Consider the following 25,449-nt stretch of genomic DNA (forward strand, 5'->3'; position numbering starts at 1 on the left):
AAAACAACATTTAGCAGAACCTGGTTATGAATCTTGTTTATTACAAGAACAATGAAACACTAAAATCGCTTGGATGCATTTACGCAGAAGTGTTAATATGAGAAGATTACTTATAAATGAAGGCTTAAAAACATCATACATATCTTAATGAATCGGTAAAATACTGTATTTTCATGATTTTTAAATCCTCAGGATTTGGACAAATTTGTTACATTTTGGGGTGCAGCTTGTAATATTGTTTGTATATATTGAGTATTATATACTCAGTACTGAATTTGTAACAATCATGCAGAAGCAATTTACACAGCAGTGTGATTATAAAAGGAAAAAGCTAAAACTTCAGGGCACACACTTTTCAAAAACCCGAAAGTTAGCCATGCTTCAACAAAAAAAAAAAATATTTACAAAAACAGGGTAGATTGATGCCATTAGGGTAAGTTTAATCTTTTCAGTCCAGCTTTTCTTCCTGGAAGTAATCGGCAGAATTGAGATGTTCCTGAAACTTCTCGTATTGCTAAATGGATGGAAAGAAAAAAGGAATCAGTGTGCTCCTACACATTTAAAGGGATAGTTCACCCAAAAATGAAAATTCTCTCATCATTTACTCACCCTCATGCCATCCCTGATGTATATGACTTTCTTTCTTCAGATAAGCACAAAGAAGATTTTTAGCAAAATAATCCATCTCTGTGAGTCCATATAATGGCACTGAATGGGTGCCGCTCAATTGACACTTGAACAACCACACAGCGATCATGACAGTAATCCGTACGACCACAGTGGATGAATCAATGTCTTGTGAAGTGAAATGATAGATGTCCCCCTTGTGATCGCTCACATCACAGTAGACTGGAAGCAATGATTTATAGTTAAAAACTAAAAAATAAGTATTTTTCATACACTTGTCATTTCACTTAAAAAGACACTGGGTCTCATTCACTAAGCAAGCATACACACAAATTGCATATGTGAAATCTGCATATGAAAGTTTTCACAAAAAAAAAAATCATGATTCACCAAAAACTTCAGTACTAAAATGTATTCTCTGTGTGACCTGCTATAATTATATAATAAAATTAATAAATAATGCAATTTAATTTCATCTTAAAGGGTTAGTTCACCAAACATGAAATTTCCGTCATTAATTACTCACCCTCATGTCATTCCAAACCTGTAAGACCTTCGTTCATCTTCGGGACACAAATTAAGATATTTTTGATGAAATCCACGGGTATCTGATCCACACATAGGCAGCAACATCATTGCACCTTTTGACGTCCAGAAAGATAGTTGAAAACATGGTTAAAATAGTAAACGTGACTACAGTGGTTTTGTTTTTGCACACAAAAAGTATTCTCGTCGCTTCATAACATTAATGTTGAACCACTGTAGTCACGTTGACTAATTTACCCATGTTTTAACTACCTTTCTGGATGTCAAAGGGTGCAATGACGTTGCTGCCTATGTGTGGATCAGATACCCTCGGATTTCATCTTAATTTGTGTTCTGAAGATGAATGAAGGTCTTACAGGTGTGGAACGACAAGAAGGTGAGTACTTGATGACAGAAATTTCATTTTTGGGTGAACTAACCCTTTAAATATTTCATCTTATACAGTGAAAGAGTAAGAAAAGATGTGTTATAGCTTCAGCTGCGCGGTTTCTCTGAATAACGCAGATTTATGCGCATGTATAGCTGGCTAATCAGAGGTCTGTAATCTGTGTTTGTATAAAAGGTGTTTATTGTGTTTGAACTGGTTTCAAGAATGATACACTTGGCATCGCTTGAGGATCTGGCGAGCACGCGTCTACAGAGAGCGACATAATATGTTTGACAAGAGTGATGAAATGCTGTAAAGGAAAGGTTGTGCGGAAAGCCCTTATATGGAGATGGTTTGTGCGTGTTTAATGCAAATGACTAACCTCGTGCACGCGACCGCTCATTTAGAATTGTACAAATTCACTAACATTTGAATGAGATTATGAACAAATTCATGTGCGCATGCACATCTTGTGAATTAGATGGAGATTTTTTGTGGGAAGTTCCCCTGTGTGTACAAATACAAAATAATCCACACAATTATTAGTGAACGAGGCCCCATGTACACTAGTGCGTTTTCGTTTTAAAACGCATAACTTTTACTATGGTTACGCCTGTTGTTTAAACTACTACGGCGTATTCGACCCTCGAAAATGGAGACTTTTGAAAACGCTGCAGAGCCCATTTTAGTTTGAAAATGCCGGGGTTGGGTTTCAGTATAAACTGAGACTTTTGAAAACGATAGCGTGGCTGCCCATGTTCGCTCTGCGTATCCTTGACGACTGTGTAAACAATAACATGGAGACTAAACTGCAATCTTTGCTGGCTTTGTTGTCATTTTTAGCAGCCATTGTGCAGTTAAACTGCATTCTTTTAATACTGCAGCTACCTACATGCATGTGACCCATAGATTCATCCTCTGGGGTCGTATGGATTACTGTCATGATTACTGTGTGTGGTTTTTCAAGTGTGAACAGATAAGCAACCATTCAGTGCCATTATATGGACTCACAGGGATGGATTATTTTACTAAAAATTTCCTATGTCAGGGGTGTCCAAACTCAGTCCTGGAGGGCCACTTTCCTGCAGAGTTTAGCTCCAACTTGCCACAACACACCTGCTTGGAAGTTTCTAGTATGCCTAGTAAGACCCTGATCAGCTGGTTTGTGTGTTTAATTGGGATTGGAGCTGAAATCTCTGCAAGAAAGTGGCCCTTGGGTGAACTATCCCTTCAAGTAGCTTTCAAAGACACAGAAAGAGCAGGTTCCATATTCCCACCTCACTGATCCAGCCTCCATCCTGCAGTTTGGTAAACACCTTGTTGACTGTGTCCTTGACTGGTTCGTTGTCCTCTCCTGTTTCCTCTGCCTGTATTTCCTTCTGAGCTTCTAAAGCTGTACGACACCTCTCAAACAGATGGTATTTAAAGTGCTTCAGGGCATGGTAGACCTCAGTACGACTGGCACAGACAGAGCCAACATAGAAACTCTGCAATTGTTAACAAACATTCAATCAAGAAGCATTCGAAATATATCTTTAAACAAATTATGGTCAAATTGTATAAGTGATTTGCATGGAAAACAACCTGGTAATCATCAGGCATGAACTGGTCCTCCTGCAGGGTGTTGTTGTGGTACAACTGGCCAGAGAGCCGCACGGTGAAGCGGCCCGTTCTGTGAAGCTCACAGGCTTCACATCCCTTCGTCTGGGTCCTTGCCATCATAACCCGCAACTTGGGATAACATTCTACCCTTTCCTTTTCATAAATAAAAATGATAAATAGACATGAAAGTATGTATTAATCTACACCACACCATGACTGTTTCAAAATAGTAAAGCAAGCAATTATACTTAGAAATGTGACATCTTTTCATTAAAAAGACAAAGAGAAACACAAAGGGCTTTTATCTTACTTTGTAACGCTCTTTCCAGCGGCTCCTTTGCTTCAGGTTCTCCAGGCGGGGAAGAACCAATCGCTCATCAAAATGAAGCAATGATGATTTCATCTCCTGGGCATATCGCTTTGTTCGTTCACCACCTGTAGTCATTGATACAAAGGGAAATATAAATACACTACCATTAATCTAAAATACATTTTAATGTATATGCCAAACTCCAGCCATTACTCCAGTCTTCAATGTCACATGATCCTTCAGAAATCATTCTACATTGATTTGGTCCTCAAGAAACATTTCTTATTATTATCAATGTTGAAAACAGCTGTGCTGCTTAATATTTTTGTGAAAAACTGTGATACATTTTTTCTCCGGATTCTTTGATGAATAGAAAGTTTAAAAGAACATTGTTTATTTCAAAAAGGAAAAATTAAACGTAAACATCGTCAACAATTTAATATCTTTGCTGAATACATTTGTATCTTAGTGTGTGTATACATACATACATATATATATATATATATATATATATATATATATATATATATACACACACACACACACATATACACAAATATACACACTATATACACATATACACACTTATCGTGAAATTGAGCATACACCATTTATCTTTAAAAGTATTTCGTCATCATTAGCTTTTTAAACAATCAGATTCAGTCATTTCCTTTAATTGCCAAAACTAAGACACAGCACAACTTATTCTGACATGCAAGGTCATCTTATTTTCCTAGTCAACAAAAACACTGATTTTGAATAAATTGCATGCATTAACAGCCCTAATACACCGATCGGGCATAACATTATGACCACCTCCCTAATATTGTGTTGGTTCCCCTTTTGCTGCCAAAACAGTCCTGACCCATCGAAGCATGGACTCCACTAGACCCCTGAAGGTGTGTTGTGGCATCTGGACCCAAGATGTTAGCAGCAGATCCTTTAAGTCCTGTAAGTTGCGAGGTGGAGCCTCCATGGATCGGACTTGTTTGTTCAGCACATCCCACAGATGCTCGATTGGATTGAGATCTGAGGAATTTGGAGGCCAAGTCAACACCTCAAACTCATTGTTGTGCTCCTCAAACCATTCCTGAACCATTTTTGCTTTGCGGTAGGGCGCATTATCCTGCTGTAAGAGGCCACAGCCACCAGGGAATACCGTTTCCATGAAAGGGTGTACATGGTCTGCAACAATGCTTAGGTAGGTGTCAAAGTAACACCCACATGGATGATAGGACACAAGGTTTCCCAGCAGAACACTGCCTAACACCACACTGCCTCCGTTGACTTGCCTTCTTCCCATAGTGCATCCTGGTGCCATGTGTTCCCCAGGTAAGTGATGCACACGCACCCGGCCATCCACGTGATGTAAAAGAAAACATGATTCGTCAGACCAGCCCACCTTCTTCCATTGCTCTGTGGTCCAGTTCTGATGCTCACGTGCCCACTGTTCGCGCTTTTGGTGGTGGACAGGGGTCAGCATGGGAACCCTGACTGGTCTGCAGCTATGCAGCCCCATACACAACAAACTGCGATGCACTGTGTATTCTGACACCTTTCTATCAGAACCAGTATTAACTTCTTGAGCAATTTGAGCTACAGTAGCTCGTCTGTTGGATCGGACCACACGGGCCAGCCTTCGCTCCCTACGTGCATCGATGGGCCTTGGCCACCCATGACCCTGTCGCCGGTTCACCACTGTTCCTTCCTTGGACCACTTTTGATAGATACTGACCACTGCAGACCGGGAAGCTGCAGTTTTGGAGATGCTCTGACCCAGTCGTCTAGCCATTACAATTTGGCCCTTGTCAAACTCACTCAAATCCTTACACTTGCCCATTTTTCCTGCTTCTAACACATCAACTTTGAGGACAAAATGATCACTTGCTGCCTAATATATCCCACCCACTAACAGGTGCCGTGATGAAGATATAATCAGTGTTATTTGCTTCACCTGTCAGAGGTCATAATGTTATGCCTGATCTGTGTATGTATATATATATATATATATATATATATAGATAGATAGATATATACATATAGATAGATAGATAGATAGAAACATACATACACACGTATATTCAGTGCTAAGAAGAGAAGGAATAACTTGATGAACGTACTGTAAAGTGAACTGAGGAAAGTTGAGTCCAGTACATTGATCAGCAAGGCTTTGACCACCACCTGAAAGTGGGTGAGCTGAGATCCTGTGATAACTGTAAAGAGAATTGAAACATGAGATCTTCTAATTAATTTTAACGTTAAAGACATCTACACATTTTCAAACTGCAAACAAAACAAAAGCCACAAGCACATAGTCTTACACTGGCGTGGAAGGTGAGAGAGAAAGTCCTTGTCTTTGTTGTCCCCCTCTTCCTCCTGCTCTTTATCATTTTTCTGTTCATCTTCCTCCACAATAAAATCCTTCAGACTGTCACTACTATCAGCAAGTTTTTCCTCCTCGCTGCTGTTTAGAGGATTGCCGTTGTCTTCCACACTAGATTCTTCACCAGTATCGTCTGCTTTACTTTGCTCTTCAACTTTGTCCTCCTTGATCTCCTCTCTCTCCTCTTCCTCTTCTTCTGAGCCCTGCAGAAAACAAATCGACAAGGTATCCAGTTAACCAATAACTTTTAAGGGAACGCTGTTGTTTTTGTCGCCATTTCTATTATTTTTGTAACAACACAATGGTATATATCATTATTAATGTGTCAACAGTGGAAATTGTAAATGGTTGAAACGTTTTTAATTTATAGAAGCTACTCAGAGCATAAAAAGTTACCTAAATCTGATAATTGGTGATGCTATAGAAGAAAAATAGTCAATTTTAGGTTTTCCTGAACTGTGTCAAAGAAGCAAGTTTTTCACATCCACAAATTCCTCAGTTCTAGAAATCTCCCCAATTATTTCTACAAGAAAAGTTAAATATTGTTTCTCCCCCAAATTTGATCAAATTGAGCAGGCAAACATAGCCTGCAGTAGTATAGCAATGTAAATAATTAACTTGAAATATGCAGTGTTTTTTTTTTTTTCTCTCTAAGTACTAAAGAGGTTATGGTGGTTGACCCCGCGATTATATGACTATATACTGTTTCTTGCACTGTCCTGGTCAACTTACCAACGTCCTGCGCCTGCGCCGCGGGGTTCCTGACTTTCTTCTCTTCGACAGCTCCATGAGTTTATTCTTTCTCTCTCTTCTCTTGGCAGCGGCTTCTTTTACCTCTGCCTCTCTCTTCTTCTCCCGCAGAGCCTCGTCCTCAGAGTCCTCCGGCAGCCTGAGCCGTTTTCTCTGCAATACTCTCCTGAGCGGCTCTCCGCCGACGTCGCTGGAGGAATCGCTAGAATCGCTGGAAGTGGAACTGTCATCTAGAGCAGCAGGAGCGGTGGCTGGTCTTTTCCTCTTTTGACGGGACACGGTGCATTTCTCGTCCGTCTCGCTGCTGTCATCCCCGTCACTCTCGCGTGCTCTGTAAGAGCTGTCGGAGGAACCGGGCTCCTCTTCGGAGTTCTGGTATTCGCTCTCTGAACTGACACTGGTTGTGCTGGCGTACGAGCCCTCGTCGCTGTCATCCAGCATACTATCAATGGGATTCACGCGCGTCTTTTTCTTGTCAATGCGAGACTTTGGGGGCGCGCATTTTCGCCTTAACCCAAACAGCTTTCCTACGCTTTTCATCATTTTTACGGAGAAAAAGTGACACTTGATTTAACTACCAAGAAAAATGTTATTTCTATTTAAAACTTAATCTATTTTAGCCAGTTGTTGTGTATCTACAGACGCATGATGAGCAACAGGATGCTGCGTGCGCGTGCTGTCAAATTACATTCCCGTCTCTTGAATGATCATTCAGTTATTTTTCTCATATTAAATAATTGATCCGAGCTTGCAGATGAAGATAAAGCCCAGTCAATATTTGTAATCAATATTTTACGAGTGATTTGAATAAATATGCTTATCAGCATGTATCATTCTTCTCCAGTCCGCCACACGCGCCAATAACATTAGGGGGCGTGTCTGTGTTTTTGTAGATACGCACTTCCGCAGTAAGTTTCGCATCAGCTCGGACAAACGCGCCACCCAAAGACTAGGAGAATAGTTGCATCAGATTTTTATTCGCAAAAGGTGGTTTTATATTTTTAATAGATTGAATTTAAACATTGATAACAATATGACTTAAAATTGTTTTAGAATAGTATAGTATGGTATAGTTAGTATAGTATGCTCTTCTTATTTATGTAGGATTTCTCTGTGATGCAGATTAACACATAAGAAAGAGCAAGTAACGACCCCCAATGTCCAGATTTCATATTTTCATATGTATATTTTAGTAATATAATTTTAATATTAGAAGAAAAGGAATTTCATATACATTTTTCAGTATGTTTTGAACCAAAGAACCAACCTTTTTATACATTTCCGAAAGGTAGGCTGGAAGAGGGATGCATATTAATTTTCAAGAGGAAAGCGATGTCTGCTGCCCTCATGTGGCTGTTAGAGGAAACACAACCACTTTACTTCAGCCACTTCTGCAGGTGAATGAAATAACCTAATGGCCGCTGATTTTCAGTGAGAGAATAAGGAATAGGGAAATTCAAACATGAAATATCTAGTCTAGTTGTGAAGTTGTCACAAGGGCAATGTCTCACCAACTATAAGGTTTTGAGACAAAAAAAAGTCTAACTACACAAATGATTGTTTTCTTTAGCAGTGGTTTTATATGTTGGTTTCAAACACTAAATAAGGATGGTTTTTATGAATTCTGCACTCCGAAAATAAAATATCACTATAAAATCTTATAGAGAGTTTAAACCTCTCTTTTAACTAGTACAATAACATCTCAAAATATTATGTGGCCCTCTATTTACTATTTGAAGCCCAAAGTATCAGGATGTGATTTGGCTGCAGACAGGGTCTAAAATGAACCATCAAATGGCAAATATCTGTAAAAATTGACTTCCTTACGTTACCATTAAATACCTGCTGCAACTGTCGTATAGTCAATCCTCATACACTGCACAGATTTTTATACTTTATGAAATATTTTTGTCCAATTTCTAATTTTTTCAGGTCCCCCTGAAACACGGAGAAGAGGGTCAGTCTTGCATCTGGCAGGCTGACACAGTGTTGGGGAAAGTTACTTAAAAGCAATGCATTACAATATTGTGTTACTCCCTAAAAAAGTAGGCTAACTAATTGGTTAACTAATTGCATTACTTAGTTACTTTTTTATGGAAAGTATTGCGTTACATTACTTTTGCGTTACTTTTTCTCACCTGGCCTGGGCTTACTTGTTTGTTTTTAATAACAATGAGAAGTTCTTCAGGCTGATCACAAATGTGATGTTTATCTAAAGTCATTTTTGCTTATTAGTATGGTTGAATTGGATCACTGAAAGTCAGCAGCAAAGACATTGGTTAATAAAGTGAGATTAAATACATAAACTATATTTGTTTAATTTAATATATTTAATTATTGCAGGTTTGTGCAATATTCTGAGATTGCGTTTCACTGTTTTTATTCATTTTGAGAAATACTGAATCTGTTTTTGTGCAAGTGTGATGAGTAAATGCTCACATTTAGTCTAGATCTACAATAAGCATGTTCTCACAGCATAAGCTGTGTTTTCTCATTTGATAATTTTAACACGTCACTCACACAATATTTACAAAATGTATTCAACATCATATAAAAATGAAATAACATTTACAATAATTTAGGAATAAAGATGGAAAATGAAAAACGTTAGAAAAACTAAACTTTATTTCAAGTTGTGTCAACTCGAGTTCCAATACAGTTAACTTGTTGGCCCGTATATGGGTCAATGACATGACGGGTCATTTTTTTTGTCCAGAGGCCTTAATAATAATAAAAAACAAAGATATGACATCCAAAGTATGTAAGGTAGTAAACTAGATCTATTTTATTGAATCCAAAAGGTTTTAATTATATTTTGCTACATATAAAGCTATTTCAAAGATTTCGAAGTGTCAAAAGGTCATTCGGTTTAACCATCCAAAGGCCAATACAGTAATTTCATTTGTGATTAAAATATCTTAAAATGTAATAAATTAAAATAAATTCTGGCATTATTTTATAACATCATATATTAACATAGTGCAACATGGTATTAAAATTATGTGTAGAAGTTGTTGCTTTGTTATGAGAAAGAATATCAGGAAAAATGAATTTCTTTGATGTCATTCGGAGTATATAAAGAGACCATTTTGGATCAAGTCATGTGGTCAATATCGTGACAGGATGTGACATCATTCAGACACCTGCAAAGGACCACATGGTTGTGAAGCAAAGTAACTAACTCTCTCTTAACTATTTGAAAAATTCATGTTTTCACTTGCTCATACGCATATCCCGAAACATCAAGTCATTCGGTACAACCGCTATAAAACATGGAAAATATGTTTTGTAATATTTAAAAAACTTGTACTAAATATAAAATGCTTGATTTTCCTTTTGCTAGCTAGCTAGTAATCTATCTAGCTAGGTAGCTAGATATCAGACTGTTAGCATTGTTTGAAAATATCGTCATTCGGTATAACCGAAGTTTTGGTTAAACCGAATGACTTTTTTGGTGACAAATTGTCCATCTTGTAAAAAATGACAAAAGTAGTGTTAATTGATTATAAAAACCACATTATCTCATTGTTAACACTTAATAAAACTTCAAAATTAATTATATCTCCATTATGTTTTTTTTTACACTTTTAAAAACCTTATTCGTCAGTTACCCATGTACACTTCTTTAGAGTCAAGATGTTAAACTTTATCTAGAAGAAAAAAGTCCAAGCTACCAAGTTGAATAGTTGTATCAGATTTTTATTTGCTATAAGGGGTTTTACATTTAATTAATTGATTGAGTTCAAACATTGGAAATAATATAACAAAATAGCAAAAATTCAAGAAAATATGTCGTTACAGACTGGGAGCAAGTTATTCTTTAACATGTGTAGACATACAAATTAAATAATAAGAACATGAAATTAAGTCTGCATTTGATTATTACATGAGTAAAGATGTCCTTATGCTTGTCAATGTAAAGTGCCAATGCACCAAAAAAAAAAAAAAAAAAAAATTCAAAATATTCTTGCAATGCACTGTTTGCTTTAAATAGCTATTTGGTTATTTAAAGCTTACTATAAAGTTCTTCCAGAATCTAGAAGCTTGTGTGCAGGAAACCGTTTTATTTTTAAACAAATATGTGTATATTAATTAATAACAAAGGATGTCAGAATGTATTTAAATTTCAAAACCATTTCTTAACCATTGTAAATAGCCTATGTATTGTTATGACCAGATGTGAATTGCACCATCAGAGCCTGCAGATAGAAGGTATTCCCCTTTATGGTCAAAAATGACACTCTGAACTGTTTCATCATGAGCTATTAGACTAGACAAATGTAAAGATGCCACTTCTACCATTTTCACAGAGCCATCGTTACTCGCCACTGCTAGCATTCTTCCATTTGGACTGAAGGCCACTTGATTGCTGGGATGAGGCCCAGTGTCTATGGACACCATAGCTGACACACTCCTCACATCCCATAATTTGACCACCCCAAAAGAGTCGCATGAAGCAATTGTGTCCCCTGTGGCATTAAAGACTGCGTGGTTGCTTGAATGCTTGTGCCCGTAGAAAGTTTGAGCACACAATCCAGCACGGGCATCCCAAAGAGAGAGGGTCTTGTCTGCTGAGCAGGTAAGTAGAATGTTTGAGAAGGGCAGGAAAGAAATGCTGTTCACCGAGTCAACGTGTCCACGGAGAGTGCAGCGGCAACGCTCACTGTTCAAGTCCCACACTTTAGCAGTGTTATCCATAGAACAAGAGGCCACAAAATCACCACAGGAATGGAAGGAACAGGCCCAGGTAGCATGGATGTGTCCCTCCAAACTAAGCACACAGCGACCTTTAGCAAAGTCCCAAATTTTAACTGTGGCGTCCCCACTTGTGGTACCCAGGAATCTACCACTGGGATGGAAACTACAGGATGACAGCCAATCAGTGTGACCCTCGCCAGTCATGATCATCTCTCCCTCTGGTATTCCCCATAATCTCCAAAGCTGGTCATCACTTGAGGAGGCTACTATCATTTTACGGGGATGGAGAGCGAGGAAGCTTACTGCCATTGTGTGTGCTTTAAAAGACTTTGAGAGAGAGAAGTTGGCTGATTTGCTGTTGGCGGAAGAGAAAGCTTTGATTTGAGGCAAGTAGGGATTGACGCGAGTACTGGCTGGGAATTCAGAATCTTTAGGATGTTTTGTGTTCTTGTTAGGGTCCTTGATACCATTGTATGATGTAATGTTGTCACATGGCGGGTGTGCTCCTTTTTGTGGACTCTTCTGGAATTTTTCTTTTTCCTGTGGAGGGTTTGCCGCTTTTAGAGCTGTTTGAGTTACTGGGGAAGAATGTGCGGTACGTGGAGAGCTGTCTAGGTTCTGAACCTGGCTGAATGCTCTGTCTCTCTCCAGACTAACCAGCATCTTCTGCCTTACAGCTGTCTGATACTTCTCATTTAGCTGTCTAAGAGCGGGCTCGTAGGATGCATAGTGTTTCTTCAGCTTTTTTATGTCCTCAATAAGTCTATTCTTCTCTTGAACAACACGCTTGTGCTGCATCCTATGGAAGTCTCTCTCTCTTTGTAGCTTTACTATGGTTTCTCCAGCTTCAAATGCAGCCTGTTTATAGCTATCCCGCTCTCTTTGTATGTTTTTTAGCTCATTGTCTAGGATCTGGTTGTGTGTATGGGCATCAGGTACGAATTCCATTCGGTCTGCTTTCATTAAGCCTTTGTGTATCATTTCAAACCACTCTGTCTGGAAGCAGTCTAATGTTCTTTTCATGCCCATTTTTACCAGATAATTGCGGAGAAAGTCGTCCACCACTTCAGGTATTTTAGGAACTGGATGTTTGGGTGAACTGACCCATTGTGTTGTGCATTCGGTGGCATCTGTTTTATCCCGAACTGCTTTAATGGCAGTTTCCAAGTCCTCTTCCCCCTCAGTTATGCTGAGTTCGTCGTCGACAGTCACTTCGTCGTATATATAGTCATCCTCGGAGTCCTCTGGAATTAAAACTTTCTCGAGGTAAAATGGACCGTCGACGGATTCTTCAGCTACCTCGTATCTGGCTGCCATTTTCACTTCAGTCGCTCTGTTGTGCTTTACCAAGTTGTGTACTGTTTCCATGGTTACCATGAGAGCGTGACCACGAGACCTCTACTTGACTGTCCTCGTGCAGACCTGTCGTCGTGTAAACGCTATATGCCATGTTATTTTTACATTTTTAGTTATATTCAAGATATGAGAAATCTATTGATTAAGTTAGATAAAACTGACACAATCAGTTCGTGTTTAGATAATAAAGCTATAACTTTTAACTAAACCTTTAGGCTTTGACTTGCATATAAGAAAGAGTTGTAACTTGGCAATTATTTGTGATAATTTATTCATAATTTTCTCCTTTTCCCCAATTTTTTACTTCAATTAAGAAGGTAAATGTGTTGGCTTCATGCAGTAGATGGCGCTCAAGGCGCACTACACCGAGCGCGTGCCTCGCTTGAATTCCACACTAAACCTGTTTTTAAAACAGAAGGTACAATTATACAAATCTATGACAGCTATGCAATAAGATATTGTTAATTTAAAAAAAATGTGTCTTTTGAATAGTATTCTCGTTTGTTTGTGTATTTCTGTCTTTCTTTCAGGGGTAAAAAACAAAATCACAATAGGGTTTCTAATTCTGTCGAATGAATAGTTATGTAATTGATTAGTCAATATAAGCAATAGGCTATTCATAATATATTTTAATATAGGCTAGCCTATATTAATAGGCCTAGTAAGCTAACAGCAGCCTAAATATAATGAAAGGCAACAACAATATAATAATAAAAATAGGCTAATAAGTAGGCTATTATTATTAGCTATATAATTGTTATTGATATTCTGACGTAGTCCATTTTAATCTGAAATGTGTTGGAAAAATGTGTAAATTGCCAGATAAAGCGATTGTGTCTTTAAACTGAAGCACACAGCCTGTGGCAGAGCCTTTTACCGGAGAACCAATCAGATGCTGTAGATTAGTTTTGGAAGCTGAAGCATCAGTACAAAGGTCGGTGTGCGCGAGCTTTCGAAACGATCAGTCAGCGAGTGCACCGGGACGCGCGCGCTCAATGGCCCTTTGATTTCTGTAGCCTTCATGAAAGCCAGAGATATGAACGAAGCAGGAGGAGATAATCCAGACCAAACAAACTGCAAATGTAAATCACCTCTGTTGTCCTCGTACTGCATCGACAGTATTCTAGGAAGGAAAAGTTCCTTAAAAGTTAAAGGTAAGTCGTTTATTCTTTAATGACGCATTTCTCCTTTAGTTGTTTTTACATGTATTGTGCACTGAATTGTATCTATTATTATTTGTAAACTCAACAATAAAGTATTCAAGAGTTTAAATTAGAATTTATTTCTGTGGATTTTAAATAATTCATTACAGTGCCCATGTAACAAATAGGCCTATTGCATGATATTATAGGCTAATTAATTACAATAACAATGTGCAGTTACAAGTACAGAGTAATTTCATATTAAGTAGGCTAGCCTAAATAATGCTCATTATTTCTTACAAAGCATGCAGGCAATGAAATTACACTGCATGGACATTAAAAGCATTTTTTTTTTTTTTGAGGAGTCTTCTGTTTAATTAAATCATTTATATGTAACTTAATTTTTGACAATCATTGAAATAAATTATTTTTTACTGACAGCAACACCAAACTGTTTGTGGCCCCTTCAAGCAGACATGCACCTGCCGCCGAAGCTCCGCCGCCCCTTCACCCCGTTGACAGACTCCTCCATAGACATTCACACAAACGAAAATGAGGCAAGACTGCTACACACAGCTTGTGAAAGAATAAAAATGACCGAGGCCTCGCTAGGAAGCATCAGTCGTGCTAGATCGTATCAGGAACATGCGTCTCTACAGTGCAAAAACTCGTCCAGTCCCACGCCAAGACCGGAGGAGGACGAAGCCGATAGAGAGACGAATGTGTCTCCGAATCTAATGGGGCTGCAAGAACGAGACAAATATTTGAAGAATTGTGAGGAAACTACTTTATCAGCGGGAAGTGACACTGAAGATGGGATGTTAAAACGAAAACAGAGGAGATACCGGACCACATTTACCAGCTATCAGCTCGAGGAGCTGGAAAGAGCTTTTCAAAAGACTCACTACCCAGATGTTTTCACAAGGTAACGGCAACACCTGGCAAATAATCAGCCTAACAGGTAGACCTTGGTGCTTTAACGTTATGCAGTAATAAATAAAAATAAAATAATAAAAAGTGATTTAAATGGCATTATCCGTCACATCTTCATTTAAGACAGTCATTTTCAGAGAATTTAAAAAAAAACAATTTTAATGTAGACACTTTTAAAATAATAATGTAGCTATATGCCTGTATTAAAAAATGAAAATTGTATAAGCTAGGCTTAAATAAAAGAAAAATCCTATAATTATAATTTATATTCCTATTTTTCGTTGCAATACCTTCACATTAACAATTTCAAAGGGAATGTTTAGAATTTAATATTTGCTTACAAGAATTACTAAAGAAAATTTAGTAAAATTCATTGTCAATGTTAGTAAAAACAAATGAGATAAAGACTCGACCTACAACTTGTTTCTCTCTCTCTCTCTCTAATTAAAGGGAGGAATTAGCAATGAGACTCGATCTTACAGAAGCACGAGTGCAAGTAAGTCACTTTCTTATTCATCTAACTCTTTTCAACATTCAGTATTAGGCTGTTCTATTTCACTCTTCACGACTGTGGCCAATTAACAAGCATAGACACATTAACAAAATCACATCATTATTAATTCTGGGTCACCGTTCAGTCTAATATATAAATATTGTTGACATTTTTAATTAAAATTCTACACAATACTGGCAACAATCGCGCGACAAACTATAAGATCCATAATAAACAGATATACATATTCTTCAATGATCGATACTACGATTCGAAGCTTTTTTCGATAGCACCATATAGAGAAAAAAAATGTAGCAAGAATATTCGACGTTCTTTTTATTTGACTCTTGGAGAGTTACTTTTTATTTTATAAACTAAAGCCAACTTTACACATACCTAAAAATTACTAAACACGTTATTGCCAATTTCTCTTATTATAACATAAGCTATGGACCGCCTTTTTATAAACAGCTATCAGTAAATAACCCTCTGTATTAAAGGGACAGTTGACCAAAAATAAAAAGTTCTGTCGTCATTTACTCATAGTTGCCCTCACAGTTGTTTCATAACTTTATTTCTTCTTCGTAATACAAAAGAAGACATTTTAGAATTTTTCAGCTGTTTTTGCCCAGTGAAAGTCCAAAGCAGCACAGGACCAAACTTTATACGTTATCTCACGACAAATTCGTACGTATTTTACGGGGTGGCTAATTCATACGATTTGTCTAAACCCCAGAGACGGGTAGGTTTTAGGGCGGGGGGTTAGGGACAGGTCATTCGTACGAATACAAATTTGGCAACTCGTAAAATACGTACGATTTAGCAAAAAACGTACTAATTCGTACGAATTAGCCACCTCGTAAAATACGTACGAATTGCCATAAGGTTATCTGTACCTTGTGGGGAAAATACTGAGAGATTTTTCATTTTGTATTGTGTTCCACAGAAAACAGAAAGTCACATACTGTAGGTTTAGAAAGGCATGACAGGATTTTCATTTTTGGGTACAGTTATTCTCAGATATGACAATACAAGTTCAACATTGCAAGATTATTTTTGACTAGGCTTGATGTTCTTGATGTTCTTACTTGTACTGATAAAAGCATTGTTTGCCTCTCAAGGTCTGGTTCCAGAACCGACGTGCAAAATGGAGGAAAAGGGAAAAGGCGGGGGTCCAGTCACACACTCTGAGCCTACACTATCCTGGAACTCCCTCTGCTCCACAGTCCTTATGTCATTACCTGAGTGGGAATCCTTTTGTCCCAAACCCGCATCCAGCTATTGATTCAGCTTGGCCTGCCCCCCTCCAAAGACTAGCTCAGCCACCCCCAAACTCTGCTTCCCCTCACGGCTTCAGCGCTCTGTTAGGGGCGGCCATGTTTAGACATCCAGCTTTCATCAGTCCCACTTTTGGAAGGTGAGCCTCATCTGCACGTTCAACACAAACCATTAAGTTTATCATCTTTACGTTTCACACTATAATATTCTGTTTCTACATTTCTCAATAGACTATTTACAAGCTTAGGTCCAATGGCACTGCAAAGGATACCTCATCCTGCCATCGAGGGTCCAATTCAACGCTCCCACCTCACCAACAACCTTCTCTCCCCTTCACCACCCTTACCGTCCTCCCCAACGGTGGACCTTCGTGCTTCCAGCATAGCAGCGCTGCGTCTCAAAGCAAAGGAGCATTCTGCTCAGCTGACTCACATCACAGTGGCTGGAATGGCTAGAAAAGAGGAATGCTGAGACTCAATCTCACTTGAGAGATGGAAAAAGACCAAAGTCAAGCAGAAGCACTAATATCTGGAGAGTTATTATTAATAGATAGACACATGTAGGAAACTGTAGCATTCTAATAATTCTTTCTTTGTTTATTGCTGCTTGTTGATGAGTGCTTGAATGTTTTTGTTTTCAAGAATTGTTGAATGATCCTTCTAGATATCCGTCTAGATATCATCCTGTTTTCATAATTGTCAATGGATACAACAAACATAAAACAGCCATATTTGAGCAAATTAACAGGGCAAGCTGCTTTTACGTGTTACAAGGTTTGTTCTGTAACAGTAAAATGAATGTTTTATTCTACAAGTATTTATTCTACATCAGACATACAGTATTAGGATACTGTTACTGTTTACAGAATAGTACTAAAACAGTTTTGTTATGGTTATGGTTGCCATGTATTGCCATGAGTTTTATTTATATTTATTAAACTTATGAGCCACCATTCAGGGAAGGAAATAAAATAACCATATAGGCTACTGTATGCTTATCTTGATGAAACAGCCATGGAAAATATTAAGATAATGTCAAAGTAAAATAAACTGAATCGAAAAAGCTTTTTGCTGTCTTAAAATTACTTCTGTATTTAATGCTTTCAATAAATGGACGAGGAACAGTTTACAAAATGTATAATGACTTATTGTTCAATTTCTGACCATAAGTGTAATGTGCATTTTAAAATGCTTTTTTGCATGACAATAGACATTTAAAAAATCAGCGATTATTTGCACAAAACAGCGTTTTAAGCAACCTTTCAGATGCGCTAACAAGCAAAAGTACGTTCGCCTTTAACTATATGGCAACAGTTGGATTTTTGTTAAGAATTTATACATATAGGACTGCGAATGCGAGAAAATAAACATTTATTTTATAATGAATTCTATTTCCTTCTATTACCTTCCAGCTTATTATAAGAACAAGTGGTCGTTTCGTTTGCAGTAGTCATGGGAATTGCTGTGAAGAAAGGCGAAATTTACAGCTTTAACTCCTCCATAGGTGTCCATGTAATCTGGGCATTAATGCCCAATACTTGTTTTCACTATTCTCGCAAATTAAGAGGCTTACGCTTGTCTCAGCTTCCTGCTTTCCTTTTTTTCTTGTCAAAGGCAGTTGTTAAGTCGATGCAATTCGTAAACCACTTTTTAAAACTAGTAGGCAACTCCTTCGAACTAAGCTTCATCCAATTAGTTTGGTGTATACGGTGATTTGTCATCTGATCAGTTAAAAACAGCATGTCGTTGGGCCAGCGTGGGACTATGTGTAGCATCTTTGACCTAACATTGAAAGCAATGAATAATATACAATAGCCTATAATGTCCTACTTAAGATCTGAAACGCTATTCAGAAACCACCATTCAGAGTTCTGCCCGTAATGACGTAGGGCTTAACATGTTAAAATGTTTGAATGGTCAATTTAAACCACTGATTACCAATCACGGATTAAGAGACTTTCTATAAAGAAAGGAACTGAACATTTTTTCGGGGTTTGCTATTGTTAGACCTGTGGTTATATGGTGACTTGAGGAGTAGGAGGATTAGCAAGTATTACTATGGAAGTGCAGGTGTCTTTATAAGCCTTTTTTCCTCTCTTTTTTACAATCACAAACTGAATCACCAACTGATAAAGTTGTATGAGAACCCAAAAGAGTTTGGAGACACATATATTATATTATATTATATTATATTATATTATATTATATTAAGTGGTGTCAAATTGATCAATAGCATAAAAGTTTGTAAATATATAATATATGTATATAGATATGTGTGTGTGTGTGTGTGTGTATATATATACACACATACATACAATACATACATACATAGGCCTACATACACACACACACACACACACACACACACACACGTATACAAACTTTTATTAGATGTGACAATTAATTAATCGATTAACAATTAACACTAATTATACAACCCGAATTCCGGAAATATTGGGACGTATTTTCAATTTGAATAAAATGAAAACTAAAAAACTTTCAGATCACATGAACCAATATTTTATTCACAATAGAACATAGATAACATAACAAATGTTTAAACTGAGAAATTTTACAGTTTTATGCACAAAATGAGCTCATTTCAAATTTGATGCCTGCTACAGGTCTCAAAATAGTTGGGACAGGGGCATGTTTACCATGGTGTAGCATCTCCTCTTCTTTTCAAAACAGTTTGAAGATGTCTGGGCATCAAAGTTATGAGTTTCTGGAGTTTTGGTGTTGGAATTTGGTCCCATTCTTGCCTGATATAGGTTTCCAGCTGCTGAAGAGTTTGTGGTCGTCTTTGACGTATTTTTCGTTTAATGATGCACCAAATGTTCTCTATAGGTGATAGATCTGGACTGCAGGCAGGCCAATTCAGCACCTGGACTCTTCTACGATGAAGCCAAGCTGTTGTAATAGCTGCAGTATGTGGTTTTGCATTGTCCTGCTAAAATACACAAGGCCTTCCCTGAAATAGATGTCGTCTGGAGGGGAGCATATTTTGCTCTAAAACCTTTATATACCTTTCAGCATTCATAGTGCCTTCCAAAGCATGCAAGCTGCCCATACCGTATGCACTTATGCACCCCCATACCATCAGAGATGCAGACTTTTGAACTGAACTGGAAGATCTCCCTCCTCTTTAGCCCGGAGGACACGCCGTCCGTGATTTCCAACAAGAATGTCAAATTTGAACTCATCTGAACATTTTAAATGAGTCTTGGCCCACAGGACACGATGGCGCATCTGGACCATGTTCACATATGGCTTCCTTTTTGCATGATAGAGCTTTAGTTGGCATCTGCAGATGGCATGGCGGATTGTGTTTACCAACAGTGGTTTCTGGAAGTATTCCTGGGCCCATTTAGTAATGTCATTGACACAATCGTGCCGATGAGTGATGCAGTGTCGTCTGAGGGCCCGAAGACCACAGGCATCCAATAAAGGTCTTCGGCCTTGTCCCTTATGCACAGAGATTTCTCAAGTTTCTCTGAATCTTTTGATGTTATGCACTGTAGATGATGAGATTTGCAAAGCCTTTGCAATTTGACGTTGAGAAACATTGTTTTTAAAGTATTCCACAAACTTTTTAGGCATTCTTTCACAGATTGGAGAGCCTCTGTCCATCTTTTTTTTTTTTTGATAGACTCTGAGACTCTCTAAGACATCCATTTTATAGCTAATCATGTTACAGACCTGATATCAATTAACTTAATTAGTTGCTAGATGTTCTCCCAGCTGAATCTTTTCAAAATTTCTTGCTTTTTCAGCCAGTTGTTGCCCCCGTGCCAACTTTTTTGAGACCTGTAACAGGCATCAAATTTGAAATGAGCTCATTTAGTGGATAAAAGTGTACATTTTCTCCATTTTAACATTTATGTTATTTATGTTCTATTGTGAATAAAATATTGGCTCATGTGATTTGAAAGTCTTTTAGTTTTCATTTTATTCAAATTTAAAAAACGTCCCAACATTTTCGGAATTCGGGTTGTATTATATTTGTAACGGGTGCATAAAGATGAGACGAGGGCGAATCCAAATGCACACACAGTTTATTAACAAAAGGCAAAGTCACAGATCCATTCCAAACCTTGAGCAGGCAAATAATCTAGACAAGAGTGACACGGTAAAATAATCCAAATCACACGGAGAAAACAAGAGCACCCCCTGCAAACCACATGAACACCAACAACAACCCATAAAACCTAACTGAAAAGCAAGAGCTTAAATACACAATGCAATGAGTAGATAATGAACAACAGCTGTAACTAATGAAGGTGACCATGGTGACTAATATGACAACACAGAAATGGAAACCAAACAGAAAAGGAACACAGACACAATGGAAACTCAGAATGCATTTCAACATAAAATTCCTTTAACAAGACGGAACAAAAGACCAAGATTGTGACAATATTATATTATATTATATTATATTATATTATATTATATTATATTATATTCACAATATATATCATCATGCACATAAAAACCCTCAATATTTAATAAGACATAGGCCTGTAGAAATAGTAGAAATGTGCCTACCTTGCTATAGCAAACTCTTTCTAACTTGGTAGACCATATATTTCCTAAAGCAAAGATATGTTTAAATGGAAAAAATGTGTGAAGGTTTGGAAAACATGATTGGACAGGCTCTTCATTCAAATGTTCTGAAAATGTACATGATGTAGTGCCTCATGGAACAAGTCCATGTATATGCCTCCTTAACCACTTTTGCTGTTTCTTTTATTTCCTTTCTCTTTTGATTTCACAGTCATCCACCACCACAGCCACCACCTCTTAATGACCTGTTAGGCCTACATCTTGTCGATTACCGCTTTACCACATCTGCTGAACTGACCCCTCCGCAATCTTTTGAAAATCTTTAACCCCACAGCCCTTTCTGTTTCCCTCAGCAGAAAGTGCTGCATGTAAATTTTTCCCCAATCACAGCAATAGCAGGTATCTCCACTGGCTACGCTGTGAAGGGGAGCAATCAGGGATAATTGAGTGCCTTTCAGAGGGAGCCTGGAGCATTCACTCCCATTCAACACCCGTCCATTCACCACATAATCACTCTTTAAACACACCCAATTTTCTGGGGAGCAAAGTCCTGTTATAATTTTGCTTAAGTGTATTCGGAAATCATACCCCCTTTGAGCCGAGATAATTGAAATCAAATCCTTTTCATGGCTACTGACATTTTTTGCGCTGCCAATCCAGTGTAATTAATTGTTGAAAATTGAGCCTGAATATCGCTAAATAGAAGGCTATTATGCTTTGAAAGGGGTGAAATGATCTACCATGCAGTGTGGAGATGTCAATGTGTGCTTCAGTTAAATGTCTTTGTTTCCCACACTGTTTGCTTTGTAAAGATTAACATAAATTGACTCATAGCATAAGTTTTACTTAAGTCTTAGAGGATGGACCCTTTCTTATTATTTGTTCTTTAAGCACTTCAGATTACAGCTATTTCTGTTGAAGATGCTTTTTCTTCATGAATGTCCTGTTCTGTGCAGCTGTGGTTGTGGCTGTGTCACAAATGGTAGAATTCATTAGTTTATGACTGGACTGCATTTGAGTAAATTCTACATAACATGATTCGCTGTGTGAGTGAACTGACTCAAAGTGCTATGGCTTTATAATAAATTCTTTGTTTGTTTCTTTGTAAGTGTACCAAAAATAATAATATACACATTTTTTAATTTGATATTATATTATATTTAGTACTCTCAAATCGATTAATCGTGGTTAATAAAAGTTTGTAAATATGTAATATATGTGTGTGTATATACTGTATATGTATATTTATACAACAGTTCTTTCTGGTTCTCGAATCTGATTGGCTGAGAGGTCTTTCCAGCCATGCGATATTCTACCAATATCGCCACGGGATCTGTTTCAAAGTTTGAATCACTCCACTGCCAGCATTCTCATTTCTCACAGCGAGTGTCATGGTGGATGAGCAAACTCACCATATTTTTATAGATACTACTATTATTTTGTAACGGAATGTAGTTTTAAGAGTTTTTTAGGTGAGAATATAGTTGTTTAGACCTCAGATATGTGATTTATATGTAAACATAGCGCCTATTTGAAATTTTTTTTAGACGCTTATGCGATCCCCAGGCCATCAGCGACCGTTCAGTGCTCATGTACCTGCAGAGAACAGCTTCATCTTGGCCAGTCCTTCGGGAATTTGCCACTGGGTCTTATGTAGGTATAATTTGTTTTGGGTATATCAAACAGGCAATCTTTGGTTTTATTAATCTATTACTTGTTCCAGAGCTAATAGATTTGGCTAAATATTAAGTTTCATAACTTTATTGAAATTAAATCCTGTACTAACTAGAGCACTGCTTTTGTATGTTTGACTGAACTGTTTGCTTGTGTTTATTTTCTATTTTACTTCTTATACTGTTATAATGGCTACTGTTGTTAATTTAAGTTCAATAAATAATACTTATATACATAACATGCTGTATTTTTTGGTATTGAGAAAGAGTCCGTTAATGATTTCGACTTCAGTGAAAGTTACATTAATTAAGACTATCTTTATGAGTGAGTCAGTCAGTCGCAAAGACTTTTATATTGAAATGGACTGAAACAAGGACATTGTTTTTACTTTAAACATCTTACAAGACGCAACTGACAAATGTTGCACTAGCACTGACATGGGAATGTCTTAAATGTTAAAAGGACAAAGACATTGCTTTCCTCAGCGGACATTCAAAATGATTATGTGATTATGAATATAGGATTGACCTGAAGAATATCAGCTAGATGGAGGTAATACACTTGTTTAGGCAATCTCTCTCTCATAATACTCTACATATTACAGTGAGTTTTAATGAAGCAACTCAACGTTGCTTCGTTACTAGTTCTAAAGTGACGTTTTAGAATTAGAAACGGAGGCTTGGGCTCAACTGTTAAACTGTCAACTTGAGATTTGAATCCATGGCAGAACAAAAGAGGGTTTTTAAAGACACTCTGTTGTTGTTCTTATTTATTTATTTATACAACAGTCTAACTGTTGTATAAATGCAATATCACAAGAGTAGCTGTGCAATATGGCTGTATATCAGCACGCTGTGATTGCCTACGGCCGAATCAATTTGACAGCACTAATTATATTTTGTTTTTATAAACCATTTCATTCTGAATTCTTAAATATCTTATATGATCTCCCACTTTTCCTTTTTACAGTTTGCCATGCACCGTTTATGTTTCTTTTATGCATATTTATCTCTTTTTGATTGGTTAGAAACACGGCTGGTTTTCCATATTGCTGTGTTTTAAATTCTGATTGCTTTGAAGCTGCTTTCTCAGTTCCATCATTCTACTATTCGGTCATTTACTCGTGTTTTCTAGCTCTCGCTCATTCTCTCAGCGGCACTTCTAGTCATTTGAATTCTGATGTGACTCCTGCTGGGTTGAGACTATTGGGCAGTTCATAGCAAACAGAGCGAAACAAATTCATCATATTTCATCACCGTAATGGTAAGGCGATTATGTATAGATGGCTGCATCTGAAATAAAGAATTTGACTTGTAAACAGTCCAAATGGACCAATCAGTAATCAGCTGACGGAAATCATAATTCAGATTATGGATCAGGCCAATGGGGCTGATGCCCTGGGGTCTCTAAAATAATTTTGTTGCTCTATTTTTAAGGTTCTTAAAGCTGAAAGACCATTTTCTAGTTTTAAAAGTGTTTTAGCATTAACTCTGTGTGTTGCTTCAGATGGCCATATCTCAGGTCAGAGGTCAGAACCTCATCACCTTTATGCAATTGTTCCACACAAGAACAAATCTCTTTCTTGCCCTCTCCCTCCCTCACTCTCTTACCTTCTCCTTCTGCAATCGTGCTCTGTTCTGTGTCAGTTTCCATTATATGAAGTCATTGTAAAAGTGATTGCTAGCCTTTGAAAATCAGTGATAGGAAGTCAATCAGCTGCAGCACTCAAAACGACTCTAGTGTGATTACCTGACTGAGAGTGTGAAGTGTACATGGTTAGGCTTCTCTGCTCTGCCAGGGTTAGTTAATATGTCTCTTTTGAGGCCTTTTCTGTCTGTCAGTGTGAAAGCGGCAGAAATGACAAAAACTTGGCTTGCTCATTTAGGATTTTAAAACACTCCCTCATAGGTCAGTTGTTGACAATAATCTTTGGTGTGTAAAATTTGGATCACTTGCGGTGCATAAAATTTCTCTTCAGATTGTGTGAAGAAATTCTGGCTTTTGTGGTACTGGCACCTACCTGAGGGAACTGATTTAAGAAAACATATATTATGTTGGAAATTAGTACAGTAATTAATACAGTACTAAATTAATTTAGCAATATTATTTCTGACAGGAACAACTTATGTCCTTCCAAGGTCACTGTAATATTCCTGGATCAACATAATTTTTTTGATTCTGGAGCAACATTCCTGTCTGAAAATTTAGTCCTAACTCTTTCCTTACCCCTAAACCTAACCATACCCATAACTTATCCCTAAAATCAGAGGGAAATAATAGGTGAATAACACTGATGTAGAAGCACCTAACCCTGGTTGTAAGCCTAAACTTGACATAAACTGTAAACTTTTTTTCTGTAAAAAAAAAATGATATTTTGAAGACTGTTTTTTGTCCATACATTGCCATAGGGTGCAAAACAACACTGAATGCAACTGATTTGCAAACAAACACATTTTTCAAAATATCTAGGGTAGGATGGGGGACGATGCCCCCCTTAAGAACAATGGCCCTGTCCCAAATGGCACCCTAAACCCTTACGGTCTTCCTCTGAGTCCGCACTTTCACAACATAATGCCGCTTTGACTGCCGGGTAAAGTCCTCTGCGTAGCTCACAGTCTTGCGGGCTCAGCAGAAGTGCACATCAAGAGCGCATAGCAGCCGCAAAGGGGGCGCTCACGAGCACTCTTCTTTAAGCGTAAATGACAAATGGGACACCCTACGGTC

General features: G+C 37.6%; 3 protein-coding genes across 5 annotated transcripts; 1 reads left to right on the forward strand and 2 right to left on the reverse strand.

The window, feature by feature from the left end:
• Positions 1-20: 20 nt before the first annotated feature.
• ccdc82 (coiled-coil domain containing 82) lies at positions 21-7,439 on the reverse strand. Of its 2 annotated transcripts, XR_007927074.1 has the most exons (8): positions 6,568-7,439; positions 5,774-6,038; positions 5,573-5,665; positions 3,453-3,577; positions 3,125-3,295; positions 2,818-3,027; positions 610-849; positions 21-514 (listed from the first exon to the last, which is right to left on the reverse strand). XR_007927074.1 is itself a non-coding variant. In XM_051877038.1 (7 exons), the coding sequence occupies exons 1-7, from the start codon at positions 7,126-7,128 to the stop codon at positions 449-451; spliced, it is 1,491 nt and encodes a 496-aa protein (XP_051732998.1). In that variant the 5' UTR covers positions 7,129-7,437; the 3' UTR covers positions 21-448. The 2 variants fall into 2 exon arrangements, 1 of the variants encoding a protein (XP_051732998.1); XM_051877038.1 differs by lacking the exon at positions 610-849 and having other exon boundaries at positions 6,568-7,437.
• Positions 7,440-7,600: 161 nt separating this feature from the next.
• On the reverse strand, positions 7,601-12,764 carry LOC127503351 (sperm-associated antigen 16 protein). Its single transcript, XM_051877036.1, has one exon. It carries the CDS (start codon positions 12,658-12,660, stop codon positions 10,753-10,755), a length of 1,908 nt encoding a protein of 635 aa, XP_051732996.1. The 5' UTR covers positions 12,661-12,764; the 3' UTR covers positions 7,601-10,752.
• Positions 12,765-12,775: 11 nt separating this feature from the next.
• arxb (aristaless related homeobox b) lies at positions 12,776-17,711 on the forward strand. Of its 2 annotated transcripts, none has more exons than XM_051877046.1 (5): positions 12,776-13,793; positions 14,256-14,706; positions 15,165-15,210; positions 16,329-16,624; positions 16,716-17,711. In XM_051877046.1, exons 1-5 carry the CDS (start codon positions 13,661-13,663, stop codon positions 16,954-16,956), a joined length of 1,167 nt encoding a protein of 388 aa, XP_051733006.1. In that variant the 5' UTR covers positions 12,776-13,660; the 3' UTR covers positions 16,957-17,711. The 2 variants fall into 2 exon arrangements, with proteins under 2 accessions (XP_051733006.1, XP_051733005.1); XM_051877045.1 differs by having other exon boundaries at positions 12,779-13,793; positions 14,223-14,706; positions 16,716-17,709.
• The last annotated feature ends 7,738 nt before the right edge of the window (positions 17,712-25,449 follow it).

This window comes from Ctenopharyngodon idella, chromosome 21 (assembly GCF_019924925.1).
Source record: "Ctenopharyngodon idella isolate HZGC_01 chromosome 21, HZGC01, whole genome shotgun sequence".
Taxonomy (NCBI): domain Eukaryota; kingdom Metazoa; phylum Chordata; class Actinopteri; order Cypriniformes; family Xenocyprididae; genus Ctenopharyngodon; species Ctenopharyngodon idella.

Bases quoted from the DNA above. Each gene is read 5' to 3' on its own strand.
- ccdc82 (XM_051877038.1), bottom strand. From the start codon at position 7,128: ATGATGAAAAGCGTAGGAAAGCTGTTTGGGTTAAGGCGAAAATGCGCG. The intron at 3,296-3,452 runs GTAAGATAAAAG...ATTTATGAAAAG, and splicing joins GCTGGAAAGAGCGTTACAAA to GAAAGGGTAGAATGTTATCC. The intron at 515-2,817 runs GTGGGAATATGG...CCATCCATTTAG, and splicing joins ATGGAGGCTGGATCAGTGAG to CAATACGAGAAGTTTCAGGA.
- LOC127503351 (XM_051877036.1), bottom strand. From the start codon at position 12,660: ATGGTAACCATGGAAACAGTACACAACTTGGTAAAGCACAACAGAGCG.
- arxb (XM_051877045.1), top strand. From the start codon at position 13,661: ATGAAAGCCAGAGATATGAACGAAGCAGGAGGAGATAATCCAGACCAA. The intron at 14,707-15,164 runs GTAACGGCAACA...CTCTAATTAAAG, and splicing joins TACCCAGATGTTTTCACAAG to GGAGGAATTAGCAATGAGAC. The intron at 16,625-16,715 runs GTGAGCCTCATC...ATTTCTCAATAG, and splicing joins ATCAGTCCCACTTTTGGAAG to ACTATTTACAAGCTTAGGTC.